This window comes from Rousettus aegyptiacus, unplaced genomic scaffold (genome assembly GCF_014176215.1).
Source record: "Rousettus aegyptiacus isolate mRouAeg1 unplaced genomic scaffold, mRouAeg1.p scaffold_m13_p_16, whole genome shotgun sequence".
NCBI classification, from domain to species: Eukaryota; Metazoa; Chordata; class Mammalia; order Chiroptera; family Pteropodidae; genus Rousettus; species Rousettus aegyptiacus.
This window is the reverse complement of record NW_023416291.1, coordinates 44,380,608-44,394,994: the sequence shown is the minus strand read 5'-3', so window position 1 is coordinate 44,394,994 and position 14,387 is coordinate 44,380,608. Positions and strand designations below refer to the sequence as shown.

The window sequence follows — 14,387 nt, the reverse complement described above, 5'->3', positions numbered from 1 at the left end:
TGAGTAACTTGTCCAAGGTCACCCAGCTAGAGAGTGATAGAGCAGGAATTTTAACCATACCTGTCTGACTGCAAAGCTCATGCTTTTCCACATGGTGCATATTCATGTTGGTGGCTTGATTCAAATTTCCTTGAGTGTTCTTCCTTGAGGGTCCTCATTTCCTGGTGGTAGAAAAGCCTCATGTAGATAAGAGAGCAGACAGTCCCCATTCTGGTCAAAGTGCTCAGGGCTCGGCTCCTCTGAGCCCCGATCGGTGGCTGGGATGCGAACACCCCAAGTGTCCCTCTCACCCCCGAGTTCCTGTCTCTGCCTACCCTGCACAGCTCCATAACTTCTCTCTTGTCCCTTTCCCTGGGGACAACTAGGTAGCCAGACAATTCTCCCTAGACCGCTAGGGTTCCTGGGGCTGTGGTCTGATATCTTTTGATAGAGTTAGTAAGAAAACGGAGCCACTGATCAATGAAAGGCCCCAAGGAGAGAATCTAGACTAAGACAGACCCTCTCCTAGACTAAGACAGACCCTCTCCACACTCCCCAGTTCCCCTCAGACCTGGATCCTGCCCTTGCACAGATACCCCTTCCCCTTAATCAGAACTTTTGCCTTAAGCTCCCCAAAGCCCTTGGGCTAAGCCCCACCCCTCTCCCAGAATCCTAAAGTTTAGGGGCTGCATTCAAGTGAGAGATTTCCAAGTAAGGGTGTGTTGGAATGACTTCTGCTAAGGGCACGTTTCCTGAAGGAACAGGAAAGGGAGCAGCCACCGCCTCTGCCTGTGAGGACATCCCAGGAGCTCCCTTCCAGACCCTCTGCCCTTTCCCCCTCCCACCAGCCCGGGCGAACAGGGACCAAGCTTGCTTATTGTCACCTGACGCTGGGCAGCCGCTGATCCCATTGGTGGAGCCAGATTCGGTGTGGCTCTCCCGTTCCTTCTCGCCTTCTCTGCCTCTCTCTCCTCCACGCTGCTTTGATTTCGCTCTTGCGTCTCCCTGCGCTCGCTCGGCTGGGAACATCACCTCTCCGGGGCCAGCCAGCGGGGAGCTGCGGAGCAGGCAGGGGCTGCCTGTGGGGCATGGAAGAAACCTTCTTGGCAGCTGTAAAAGGAGTGAGAGGAGCCAGTGAGCCCTGCCGCCTGTGACCCAGGGTCTGGCAGCTGCCCCTCTGCCCGGGGGGCCATCCACACAGAGGGCTCTCCCTTCCCTCCCTTCCAAGTCTTCCTCCGCAGAGCCCGGTGGAGCCAGGTGAGTGCCCTTCCTCCCAAGATCATCCTGCTGCCCAGAGGAACCGGGGTGGCCAGGGGCTAGACGCCGGGGGGGCACCAAGGTCCTGACGCTGCCTGCCGTGCCCACCTGGATTGCCGGGGCCAACGACCTTGCCCCTTCCCCCCAGGCCCTTGGCCGAGGGGTTAACAGCTGGATCCGGTCTCCGGGCACCACGGGTGAGGTTAGTCACCCCGTGACCATTCTGCTGCAGTCAGCGGTGCCCAGAGGGACAGTGGGGTGGGGGGCAGCTTTTCCTTTGGCTCGCAGTGGCTTTTCTGAATGGGCATGGGCAAAGGGTATCAGTGCGTGCACGGCGAATGCATGCTCTCGAGAAGCCTGGAGGGTTGCTTGCGTAGATAGTTCTGTCTGCGTGCAGTTATGCTCATGTGTGGGTTTCGACTGCCGTGTAGCATGTCTAGCAACATATATGTTCCTCGTACATGTGAGGCACATGTGTGGGCGATCACTTCTCGGAGTAGCTTGCGGGTACATGTAGGAGGGGCAGTGCGAAGCAGTATATTTATGGGGTGGACATATCGCTTGTCATGTGTGTGGGAGTCCATATCGACAGAGGGTTTCTACGTGGGAAGGTGTGACTCTGGAGCAGAAGCCGGTGGGTAGGTGGAGAGTGTGGGCAGACGCCCCTTTCTGTGGGCAGAGCCGCGTGGGTGTGCAAACCTGTTGGCGTGTGAAGGCTCAGGGCTGGCGGTGTGTCCAGAGACAAACACCTTTCCGAAGTCTGTGCCTTTGAGCCCGGAGGAGACTTGGGAGTGAACGCCGGGATGTGGGCAGAGGTCGGCGTGTGCGTGAGTGTGCCGCAGACGGGCGTGCGGGGCGCCTGCCTTCTACGGAGGTGGCACACGTGCGTGCTGGTTCCTGTGGTTTCTTTTTTCCCCTCAAATATGGCTCGTGAGACGGTCGCGTGCACATGCGTGTGCACGAGCCTGTGGACACGGTCATGCGTGGGCCCGCGTGGAAGTGACAGCTTGCGGAGGGGACCTTGCAGGACAGTCTTAGAGCGTGGAGAGTGACGGGAAGCTCCCGAGTGTGCGTGGGTGAGCGTGCGGGATGAGGATGCCTGAGAAGGTGTGTGCGCCCCGTGGGCGGCCGGCGTGGGTGGGCGTACTTGGCGCCTGCGTGTGCGCACGCACGCGCTCACCTGCATGTGGGTGTGTGAATGCTTGGGTCAGGGTGGATTTACATGGGAGTGTGGGTGTTTCTCAGGTGTTGTCTCAACCTGTCCCTCATACCCTGCCCTTCCCCAGTCATCTGGGTTTGGAGAACTGGAGTTCGTGCCCACCCTTGGTCGGCCCAGCTTCGCTGTTCTCTGAGGGTCACTCAAGGCACTTCCCAAGCTTCCGTGGGAAGTGGTCTCAGTTCTCCTAGAACCACAGAGGGGAAGGGACGAGCCGGTCCTGGAGACCTCGCCACCAGGCATGGCCGCCTCGTCTCTGGGAGGCTGAGGCAGGAACAAGTGCCCACCCGTAGTGGGGGCGTGGACCGCATTCCGTGTGGGTAGGAGGCAGCTGCGCAGGCCCTCCCTGGGGTGGGACAGGTCTGTGTTGCTGTGCCTGTGTTCATGGCTGCGTGTGTGTGTACGCGGGGGCACACATGTGTCTTCCCGGGGAGGTGCTCAGTGGGAGCCCGGGGGGCGGCAACTCTCCACTGCTCCACACCTGTCCCTGTGAATTACAAACTGGTTTATTATCATGTTTCTAGACACCCGATCCCATTCTGCTTTATTTTGGAGTGCACCCAGTAGCACCCTCATGCTTATTTACCGTAGAATTCCCTGTGCATGAAGCCACTGATATTTGGCTGACCCTCTCAACAGACAGGCATCTACGTTAGGGTGGGAAGCTAAAATGAAACACCCCGGGTGACACCCTGGGACAGATAAGGGCCGTCACTCATATTCTTCACCCTGTGCCTGCCACCCAGGCAGCCTGTGAGTTAATTTAGAGGTGCCAGGCTCTGGAGCAGGCTTAATTGACAGGCGAGTGTGGGCTGGATCTTTTGGAAGCTATAAATAGAGGTACTGTTTTTGAAGGCACTAGGTACCCTCACCCTTAGCACCTGGGCGAGGAGGGGCGAGGAAGAGGGGAGGAGCTGAAAAGGAGCTGAGCTCTGGGAACCTGTGGCTGCTCGGGCTGGGCTTGAGGAAGAAGGGGGGGCATGGATTCCACTGGGAGAAAGTCCAGCCCACACTCCCGCTCTTGTCCCAGAGACAGCCCCTCCCCTCTCCGCTGCTCCCCGCTCCGCTCCCCACCCTTCTCCCCAGAGCTCTAATGAGCCAGGCCAAAGTCAGGCTGGGAGTCCGCACTTCCTCGCTAAGCACAGTGGAGCATGATGGTGGAGTGCATGGTCCTTTCACACCTGGGCAAGCAGCTGGGGGAGGAAGAAGTGACCGAGCAGGGGAGGTGAGAGAAAACGCCATCGCTTAAAAGAGAAGGGCAGGAGGAGGAAAAATAACTCGCGGGGTCCACGTGTACCTGTGCACACATGTGTGCCACGCACGCACACGCGCACACGCCCACTCTCACACGCGGAGACACAGCCTTAGTTTAAGGATAAAGAGCCTGGGCTCTGAAGTCAGAGAGACGTGAGTTCAAACCCTTTCCTAGCTGTATGGACTTGGGCATCTTCGTTCCTCCACCCTCAGCTACCTCATCTGTAAAATGGGGATGACAATAGTATCTACCTACCGTGAGCTTGCATGAGATGACGTTTGTGAAATCATTAGTACATAGTCAGCTGCAATAGATGTTAAAGGTAAAACTAATTATTTTAAGAAGTAAAGCCATAGAGGATGTCTGAGAGGGAATGAGGGATAGTTACGGGGTGGGAGAAGGGCTGTGGCTTGTGATAACCGCCCCCCCACACACACACAAGCCAGTGCATCCACGTGTGTCTCTGCGGCATTTGCACGCCCAGCCCTATGTCATGGTGACCCCTGTGGAGTCACCCCAGAGAGGAGGGGGGCCTGAGCCCCAGAGCCCTGGGCCCTTCCTGGCACCCTTGGCCTCATGGCCGCTGGTGCCCTGAGCCCGCCTGCGCCCTGACCCCCACCTCCTCGGCGGGCGCTTCCTGTCTCTCCTGCACCTCGCGCTGTTCCCTCCACCCCCACCCCTCTCTCCGTGTCTCGCCCGCTGGCTGAGGGCTCCCTCCTCGGCTCCATCTGCTGCGAATCTGTCCTGCCTCGCGTCTGCAGCGCCCCCTGCCTCCGCCACCTGTCAGGTGCCATCTGCTCTGCAGACCCCTCCAAGGAGAGCCCAGTTCCCCCCCCGTGGGGGACACCCCGTCCCACCTTCTGTCCCCCCCCCCCCGCCAGTCTTCCCCATGGAATCTTTCCGTCAGACGTGATGAAGCAGGTGCAATCAACGGGTCCTCAAGTTTCCACCTCGCAAGGGATGCCGGGAGCAAGACATTCCAGAAGACTCCGCGATGGGGAGGGAGGGGCTGATGCTCCGTCTCCTCGCAGTCCCCACAGGAGCCAAACAGGAGGGGAGCATGGAACTGCTGTCCACGCCCCACAGCATCGAGGTCAATAACATCACCTGTGACTCCTTCCGCATCTCCTGGGCCATGGAGAACAGCGACCTGGAGAGGGTCACCCACTACTTCATCGACCTCAATAAGAAGGAGAATAAGAACTCCAACAAGTTCAAGCACCGGGTGAGTGAGGGAGGCCACGGCCTCCGCCTCTTCCGCCACGCCCGCTCTTGAGGGGGGCAGGGTAGCACAGGGCCTGGCGGTGAGCGCTGTGGGTTTGCAGAGGTCGGGTTCGATCCGGGCTCTTCTCGCTGTGCAGCCTTGGGAAAGCTACTGAACCTCTCTGAGCCCGCGTTCTTTCCCTGGTGAAAGGGAATGATGAGGATGCCAGCCCCTGCGGGCTGGTGAGAGGCTTCTGTGAGGTACCGTTTGTGTGGCATTTGGCTCAGGGCTCAGCGAACCGAACGCCGTTACCGGCACTATGACTGGGGCGCTAGGCTGGGGGCCTGGAAGACCCGGGGCGGGGCCGCGACATCTCACCTGGGCCCCCGACTCAGCAAGCAGCCTTGTCGTTGACTGCGTGCGACGTGGCCCGTGGGCAGGGGTGGGGCCCTTTGCTGGGGCCTCAATGATCCCCCTCTCTACCCCTGGCCCTCTGGTCTATTTGCTGAGTTTAGAAAAGGAACATGAGAGGGTCCCCTGCTGGCCAGGGCGTCCTTCTCCTGCGTTAACGCTGCCGTGGGGGCCAGTGGGAAGAAGGCTCCCATCTTCTAAGCTGGCAGAGGCAGGGAGAAGAGCGAGGTGGGAAGGAGCCGGTTCCCACGACGACGGCATCATGTGGGTTACTCACCCTCTCTCTCTTTAGAACTGGCTCCTCTATCTGGGTGTCTTTTGGCAGGCCAGTTGCCACGGTGACGTGAATGTTCAACACCACCCCCTTAACCATCCCCCCCCAAAAGAATAAGGCATATTTTCCCTTCCTCCCTGGCTTCTCAGCATTGGCCGTTGCCGTGGAGACGGCACTGCAGTGTGCAGAGCTCTCGAAGTCTCCCTCGAAAATAGAGGTCTCACCACCCTCAACTTCGCAGGCCTCCACCCCAGTGGCGTTTCTCCTTAGTTCCCAAGAGAACAGGCCTCAAGGAGGGGTGGAGGCTGGGGAGGATCTTCCCAGTGGCCACTGCTTGCTTCTGCAGACAAGTGGTGTCCAGGGCACCGAGCCATCGAGTCCTTAAGACTCTGGCCCTCCTCAGGAGGCATGGGCCGTCTGGGGGTGTTGGTCTGAGGGCATGCCAAGGGTGGGCATGACTCCCAGTCTGACTCTTGGCTCTCTGTCTGCACCCCATGTCTCAGGATGTCCCCACCAAGCTTGTGGCCAAAGCCGTGCCACTGCCCATGACGGTGAGAGGCCACTGGTTCCTGAGCCCCCGCACGGAGTACAGTGTGGCCGTGCAGACCGCCGTGAAGCAGAGCGACGGGGAGTACCTGGTGTCCGGCTGGAGCGAGACGGTCGAGTTCTGCACCGGGGGTGAGGCCCTCCTGTGGGCACAGCCAGTTTAATTATGCTCGGGAGGGGGGCTTCATCTTAGCCCACAAGCCACCATGACCACCTGCCATATACCACGAGCACCAGGCTTAGGCCACCGGGGAGACTCAGGGGGAGGAGACCTGCCCCTGCCCCTCAAAAGCCTGCAGCCCGCAGCCTGACACAGGAGGCGGACGTGCGCTCGGCTAATCACGGTGACGACCCCACTTCCATAGAGGGATGGAGTCACTTTTCTGGCTTGGCCCAAGCGTATGTTTTCGGATTTTGGTAAATACACACGACGTAACAGTTACCATCTTAACCATTGGTAAGTGTACAGTTCATAAGCGTTACGTACGTTCACACTGGCACGCAACCGATCTCCTGGAGCGTTCATCCTGCCACATTGAAACTCTGTACCCATTAAAGACAACTCCGCCTCTCCCCTCACTCCGGCCCCTGGCAACCAGCATTCCGCCTCTGTCTGTAACTCTGACCACTCTCGGCACCTCGTGAGAGGAAACTCACACAGTATCGGTCCTTCCGTGACCGGCTTAGTCACTTAGCATCATGTCCTCGAGGTTCATCCATTCTGTAGCATGTGTCAGAATTTTCTTCTTTCCTAAGGTGGAATAATATACATGGTGTGGCTAGACCGCATTTTTTTTTTTATCGATCATTGGTCGATGGATGATGCTTCGTGGAGCAATCACGGTTCGCTTGTCTTGAGCCTCCACTTAACCCCGGGGAAATAAGCCTTATTCGGTGGTCCCACCAACTTTCTTAGCAGAACTTAGCTTGCAAATTCCAGCACGAACAAACGCCAGGCTCACGCGTACTTGGTCACCGATGACCCAGGACCTGCCCCATGATGTTCCGTTCTTTCGGTGTCCGTGATGAGAACTGCCCTAGATCTCTCTCTGTCACAAGGAAGGGGCAGGGGACGTTCTTAGCCCCGGGCCAGTGAGGCTGCTGGCTCCAGCCTCTGCCAAGTTCTGTGCCCCATCTCCTCGAATTGCCGCTCTCTTCTGAGTGGCGCTTTTTCTTAGCTCAGCTGCAAACTCCACACTCTGGACGTGCTTCCTTTCCCTGTGGGGAAAGCCTCTTGGTTTACCTCAGAACTCCATGTGTAGTGGGAGTTTGATTCAAACAAGGGAGCTGGGGATGGGTGCAGTCCAGTGCACACTCCTCTTGCCAAACCCAGCACCCTGGCCAGAGCCGCGTCAGCTAGGAGGCAAGGGGACCTTTTCCTAACTTGTACAAAGGTGCTGTCCAGGCTAGTAGTAGCCTTGCCTGGCTCCCCGGTTCTCGGGAGGGTCCAGTTTCACGACCCTGTTTCCAGGCTTTTCTGCTTTTCTTTGGATGCTCAAGTGGACTCATCACCCCAGACCCGGTCTGCCTAAACACTTACCCCGGATTCTGAGCGTGAAGGGTCGTGTGAGCGCCCGCCTGCAGTGACCACGGGCTTGCCCATGGTCGTGGGGGCAGCCTCCTCCCCCTGGGTTCAAGTGGTTGTCCCCAAAGAACTTCAAATTCTCCCCGCTCGGTCCTTCTTTTGCCTGCCCCTCCTGCTCGTATCACCGGGCAGGCCTGACGCGGAGAGTTCTGAGCCTCTGGCACGAGGACAGACAGCGTCCGGCCGGCCCATTCTCCTGTGGCCCCAGGTGCTGTGGCTGTTCGGCGCTCCCCGCTGCTCTGGGCACAGAGGTGGGCCGGTGTGTCCGTGCGTGGGGGGCAGGAACGAGGGCGGGCCGTGGTCCCCGCCCGGCTCTCTCGTCTCACCCGCTTGCACTCTTGCAGATTATGCCAAGGAGCACCTGGCGCAGCTGCAGGAGAAGGCCGAGCAGATCGCTGGCCGCATGCTGCGCTTCTCCGTCTTCTACCGCAACCATCACAAGGAGTACTTCCAGCACGCCAGGTGCGCGGCCCCGCGTGGCCCATCGGGTCCCTCCTGCCTCCCTCGGCCGCCCAGGCCAGCCCGGGCTGTCTGGCGTCACCCCGAACCCTGCCAGTTACCAGACCTTCCTCATGGAGTCTCCAGGCCATCCCTTTACTGGTTGGCCCTGGCGGTGGGGGGTTGGGGGGAGGCAGCTGGTGGCTTGGCGTTGGGCTCCAGGGGAGGAGAGGGTGCTCGGGATGGCCTGGGGTGCTGTGCAAACAGGCCTGAGCAAGTGAGGTCCTGGGCGGGACCCCCCTTGGGGGCGGTTCCTATCACTGGGTCCTAATGTGGCAGCTCAGCTATCCATCCGATTCAGGCGCTGGGTCCCGAGGGGAGGAGTTTGAGGGGGACTCAGGGTGTGAGCGGATTCTGAGTGTGAAGGGTTGCAGTCTTCTCACTGTGTGCTGGGGGGCCTGAGGCTCCAGGGCGCATCTCCGGCAGCCCGTAGGGTGGTCCAGGAAATCCGAGGATGGGACTTGGTGAAGCCCACACCCATCATTCCGCCTGAGCACTTCGCTTCCATTGCCCACGGCCCGCCTATGTATAATTTTCTTTAGGAAAAGGGAGAGGGTTCCCCATCTAAAAATGCTCGAGCCAATAGATGATCCCACCCGGTACCCTCGGCCTGCACAGGGGGAGCCCGAGGCCAGAGGGCCAGCGCGGCACTAGTCACCCAGGACAGCCAGGACCAGGGAAGAGTGACGCTGGACCAGGGCGGCCCATCCTCCCCACGCCGGCTGGCCCTGCTCCAAGCCCCTTCCTATGTGCGGCCAGGCCAGGGCGAGCTGCCCCGGTGCTGTCTCTATCACCGCATCAGGCGGGAAGGCGGCTTTACCCCGACCCTAGGGCGGTGGAGGCCTCGGGGGTCTTTGTTGTTTGTACTGAAGAAGGAAGGCAGTGAGGCGAGTGGGGAGGGCATCGGCTCAGTTCGGGTTTCTCTATCAGCCGACAAGAAAGGGAGAGCGAGCGCCCGTATGTGCCAGGGCGCCATCTTTAGATGAATAAAGTTCCCTTTCCGACAGCCTCAGAGTCTGTCGGGGAACAGGACTGACGGATGGGATGTAATAAGTATGCGCGATCATTGCCTAAAATTCGGTGCCCCGCCCGTCATGGGCAATCAAAATTTTGTTGAACACAAGTTCCTGATGTTCCTCGAAGGTTTCAGAGAGGAGGGAACAGCTGTGCTGGGCCTTGAAGGATGAAGAAGAGTTTGCCAGGCCAGGGGGAGAAAGGTGGGAAGGGCAGCCAGGCAGAGGGAAGAGCCGTGCAGACGCAGAGGCGGAAAAGAGCCGGGGTGGGGTTCCCGTGACACCTGTGGGTGTGGGGGTGGTAGGAGGTAGAGCCAGAAAGACCAGATCGTGAGGACCTTGCTTTTCACTCAGGCGCCATCAGCCAGCTTTAAGCCGGGGAACAGCAGGTTCAGACCTCTCCTCCGTGAAGGAGTGGGCTGGATCAGCCCGTCTCCAGGGCCCTCCCTACTCTCATTCTGGAATATTCTATTTGTGACCAGTGGAGGCGGCAGTCGATGGAGAGCCGGGAGCCGGGCTGGCTCCCCTCTCACGGCGGCACGCAGCAGCCGCGCCTCAGCCCAGCTAACCAGTGGCGTTTTCTTCTCCCCTTGGCGTCCCCCTGGGGGCGGGCAGGACCCACTGCGGGAACATGCTGCAGCCCTACCTGAAGGACAACAGCGGCAGCCACGGCTCCCCGACCAGCGGCATGCTCCACGGCGTCTTCTTCAGCTGCAACACGGAGTTCAACACGGGCCAGCCCCCCCAGGACTCCCCCTACGGCCGCTGGCGCTTCCAGATCCCCGCCCAGCGCCTTTTCAACCCCAGCACCAACCTCTACTTTGCGGACTTCTACTGTATGTACACGGCCTACCACTACGCCATCCTGGTGCTGGCTCCCAAGGGCTCCCTGGGGGACCGCTTCTGCCGAGACCGCCTGCCCCTCCTGGACATTGCCTGCAACAAGTTCCTGACCTGCAGCGTGGAGGACGGCGAGTTGGTCTTCCGCCACGCCCAGGACCTCATCCTGGAAGTCATCTACACCGAGCCTGTCGACCTGTCCCTGGGCACCTTGGGGGAGATCAGCGGCCACCAGCTCATGAGCCTGTCCACTGCTGATGCCAAGAAAGACCCCAGCTGCAAGACCTGCAACATCAGTGTGGGCCGCTAGGGACTCCTGGGAAGCTGGGGGACTGGGGCGTGAGGACGGGCAGGGCAGGCTTGGGTGGCATGGGTTCGGGGAGCTGGCTTTCTTTCCCCTGTCCCCCTGCTCCTCCATGCCATCCATGTCCCCCTCCCTCGCCCCTTGGCGTTAGAGGCAACAGAGGGTGGTCCCCTTGGCGGGCGCGGCCCACTCACGCCCTGTAGACTTGGAGAGGCTCTCAACCTCAGTCCGTCGGTGGGGGGTTGGATTTCTGGAGACTCCCCCTCTTCTCTGGTGTCCGTGTCCTGCTGTTTCTTGCTCAATCCCAGGCCTCCTTCTCACAGAGGCTGCGGCCTTCGGGCTCGCCCCGGGAAGCCCCTCCAGGCCGGAGCCCACGTGTAGCTCACCTGCCTCCAGAGGCGGCACAGAGAGCTGTGGGGTGCTCTTCCTTCGCCCCACTCACCCGCTCAGGTCCACCACAGGCTGCCCCTCCCTGCTTAGCTGGGCCTGGGGGCGCCCTTCCCCCCCTATAAATAGTCCCCTGCACTGCTGTGACCCCAGCTGCTCTTGACTTACAGCACCTCCTCCCGCATGGGGAGAGTCGGGCCCCCCTCGCCACCTGTGCTCCGGGGAGGGGCCCTCTTTTTGTTCTTGGCTTTGGGGCATCCAGGCTGTTGGTATTTTTCCCGTCCTAGATCTGGAGATGACATAGACTCCAGCAGACCTTCTCCCTCGCCGAGAGCCCTGGGGCCCAGAATGGCAGCCGCTGAGGTCGAGGAGGGGGAAGGAGACCCCCGAGACCCAGAAGGAGCCCCTTCTTCAGCCAGGAGTGGGCTGCCTGCCCCCCGAGGGGACTTGCCGTGGAACTAGACCCGAGAACTTCCCCGCAGGGCCCCGGCGCCCGCCCGGCTGTGCGCTTCGCCCGCTCGCTCTGCCGTGGTGCGTGACTGCAGTGTGCCCGTGTGTGATCCAGACCGTGGCTTCCCCGCCGCCCCGCCTCGTGCCCCTGCCCACTGGCGCTGTCCTTGCCCCCCGCCCCACCCCTTCCTCGCGCCTACTGGCAGAGAGCCTCTTCCCCGGGGAGCTCTCACTGAAGAATTTCCTGAGCCTAACAATGTTTTTACCTATTTGCTACTTTCGCACGGGTCGTGAGGGTGGTGAGGGTGGACCCCCTGAGACAAGCAGACCGGGTGGGGTGACAGGGCGAGGCGTCGTTGGAGGCGACTGGCTCTCTGGGGGTGATGGAGGTGGAGGAGGGCAGCCCCCACAGCGACGGCCAGATTTCTGTGACGAAGGACAGAAGGGGCCGGCAGGCCAACAAGGCCATATCTCGGTAAGGGGCCGGTGGGACAGCTGGTCACCTCTTTTGTAGCCATAGGGAGCGGTGCGGTCAGCTGTCTCTGTGGCGTGGATCAGGTTTGGGGGCCTTGGAGACGCGAGGAGGAGAGGACATGGGCCCCCAGGCCCTTCCCCCTCCGTCGGCAGCGCCGTCATGGGGGTGGTCCGCTGCCCTCCCCTGGCCCCCTGTCCGCCCCTGGCTGGGGCATGCTCGCCTGTGCTGTGCTTTCGATGTGCATCAATAAACCACCATGGCCCGAGAGCCTCGCCTCTCCTTGGGCTCTGGGAGGGCCGGTGGGCGCGTTACAGGACCGCAGAGGGGCTTGCCTGGCAGGGCCCCGTGGCACCGGCCAGCTGGAAGGATCTCCAAATCTCGCCGCAGGTAGTGGGGCTCAGCAAGCAGAGCCACGTCTCCAGCGTGGACGGGACTTTGGAGGTCACTTGGAGCTGTCCCACACTTCGCAGAAGGGGAAATGGAGGCATCTTAGGGGAGAACCTATAGCCATCTGGAGGGCTAACGAAGGTTCCCAGGCCCCCCTGTTGGGAGCCTTTCCCACTGCAGCGTCAGATCTAGATGCCGCTGACTTTGCCTCTGCCAGAGCCCATGTCCCAGCCCCCCCCCAGGCAGGGCTCCTCGTTTGCAGATCTGAGTCACCTCTGCGTCTATTATTATTATGAACTTATTAAGACGATCCTGTACTGGAATGGAAGAGCTCCAGAAAAATTAGCGTCGGCTCCTTGACACTGCCTGGCTCAGGGCCGACGGACGTGTGCCACCCGGAGCTCTGGGAGGGCCGGTGGGCGCTCCTCCTGGGGCTAGGAAGGGAAGCTGGCGGGCGAAGGACCACTTCCTGAGGGCCCACTATGCGCCAGGCGAAGGACCACTTCCTGAGGGCCCACTATGCGCCAGGCGAAGGACCACTTCCTGAGGGCCCACTATGCACCAGGCAGCACGCCAGGTGCTTTCACACGTCAGCTTGTTTAGTCTCCACCATGGCCCTGTGCCGTGTCCCATTTAACGTATGAAGAAATCAAGGCACAAAGAAGCTAAAAGGCTTGCCCATGTCTTAACAGTCAGCAGGCGACAGGGGCCAGGATTCGAATCAGGAACTGGGATCTTCTCATTTCACTACCCTGTGTGCCAGAGGCACCTGAGACAGTTACGACTCCTCTCTCAGAGGAAACGGCCCTCCGGAGGGTCTCCACTTCTCTCCCTGCTGACCAAGCCCATGCCCAGTTTCTGAATAACACCAGGGGGCGCTGTGGAGTCACGAATGCCCAGGAGGCTCATTTAAAGGGGGTGTGAGCAGCAGCTGGAGTCCAGAATTCCCAGGACAGGGAATGACCACCATCGTCCGTCCTTCCACCTCAGGACAGAACCCCCTGCCTCCCTGCCCCTGCCGCCAGCTGGCGGGGTTCAGAGTCCGCCTTTTGTGAACCCTTCTGGGTTTCTCAGGAGGCGAGATTGGCTCCCAGGGTCCTCTCAGTGGGGAATGAAGGCGGCCGGCTGAGGTGTGGTGGACACGGGGTGGGGGGACATGCAGGATTCCTCCGGGGACCCTGCGCCTCCTCCGTGCCTCCAGATGGCTGCTCTCTGGCACACGCCCGCCCTGGGGGGCCCGAGGTGCCCATCAGACCAGGCCGGATCAGGGCATCTGCTGGAGTTTGCCCTGGGGTTCCTTCTGGCCTGTGTCCCTCTGGTGGAAGGAAAGGTGTCTGTGTGGGTGTGCACGCACACGCACGTGCACACACACACATGCGTGCACACACACACCCTCCGTGGGCTGCATTTAGAAGACAGCCACAGTGGTCACAGAGAGAACTGCAAAGTGAGGGTCGACCTCGGACTGCAGCTGCCGCCGTCCAGTGCAGAGGCCCTGAGTTAGCACTGCAGGGAGGAGTCCGTGGCCACCAAGGGGCACCTCTGGGTTACAGGCGGGGTATCCCGCCGTGCAGGCACAGACACACAGACGACACGCGCTAATGCTTTCAGCACCACGTGCACGCGTGCGCACACACACACACACGTGTGCACACGCTTCCTCTCTCTCTGCCCAGATACCCACACTTCCTTGCCTGTCCCTTTCCTCCCAGGCCAGCACCCTTCTTTGAATCCCGGATGGATGACAGTCCCCCGCAAGGTAGTGGGAGGGGAGGTGCCTGCTCTGAGGACCCTCGCAGTTTCACCTGGCTCGAGCATGCGTCTCTTCTCCACGTTAGGAAAAGAGGTGGCCGGGGTCCCAAGGAGAGGGACGAGGAGAAACTATTCCCCAGAATGGAGGGAGGCCTTCCGGAAGCTGAGCTGAGGTGATTGGCAATAAAACAGCTTGGCTACGGCATCTGGAGAAGATTGGAACCAGATGTTCCCGAGATGGGGGAGGGGAAGGCACGGGGCTGGGAGGGGGCTGGGAGCAGGAGAAGCAGGCTGGTCAGCAGAAGGCTGGGTTGGGGGCCTCGTGACTCTGGGAAAACATCTGGCTGCCCTTTCCCCCACTCCCAAGTCAGGCGCTACTATTTTTTGCGAATGGGAGCAGCAGATCTTTTCAGGGAATTGTGGAATCAGCCCTGTGCAGGGACAGTCAAGCACAGGGTGTGACTTGGGCGGTGCCCAGAAAGGCTACCACCAGCTCGCCAGAAATATGTCCCCTGCTCGGCAGGCTCCTCCTTGCTGCGGGTTAAGCACTGTCT

General features: G+C 60.4%; 1 protein-coding gene across 3 annotated transcripts; it reads left to right on the top strand.

The window, feature by feature from the left end:
* Nucleotides 1-703: 703 nt before the first annotated feature.
* LOC107509231 (phytanoyl-CoA 2-hydroxylase interacting protein) lies at nucleotides 704-11,953 on the top strand. Of its 3 annotated transcripts, none has more exons than XM_016141600.2 (5): nucleotides 704-1,236; nucleotides 4,739-4,932; nucleotides 6,100-6,274; nucleotides 8,072-8,189; nucleotides 9,854-11,953. In XM_016141600.2, exons 2-5 carry the CDS (start codon nucleotides 4,768-4,770, stop codon nucleotides 10,386-10,388), a joined length of 993 nt encoding a protein of 330 aa, XP_015997086.1. In that variant the 5' UTR covers nucleotides 704-1,236; nucleotides 4,739-4,767; the 3' UTR covers nucleotides 10,389-11,953. The 3 variants fall into 3 exon arrangements, with proteins under 3 accessions (XP_015997086.1, XP_015997088.1, XP_015997087.1); XM_016141602.2 differs by lacking the exon at nucleotides 704-1,236 and adding an exon at nucleotides 1,298-2,312; XM_016141601.2 differs by lacking the exon at nucleotides 704-1,236 and adding an exon at nucleotides 1,298-2,343.
* Nucleotides 11,954-14,387: the final 2,434 nt, after the last annotated feature.

What these genes read in the sequence shown, in the direction of transcription:
- LOC107509231 (XM_016141600.2), top strand. Translation starts at nt 4,768, where the DNA reads ATGGAACTGCTGTCCACGCCCCACAGCATCGAGGTCAATAACATCACC. An exon ending in GGTCGAGTTCTGCACCGGGG is followed by an intron (nt 6,275 to 8,071) that starts GTGAGGCCCTCC and finishes GCACTCTTGCAG; the next exon opens with ATTATGCCAAGGAGCACCTG. An exon ending in GAGTACTTCCAGCACGCCAG is followed by an intron (nt 8,190 to 9,853) that starts GTGCGCGGCCCC and finishes GGGGGCGGGCAG; the next exon opens with GACCCACTGCGGGAACATGC.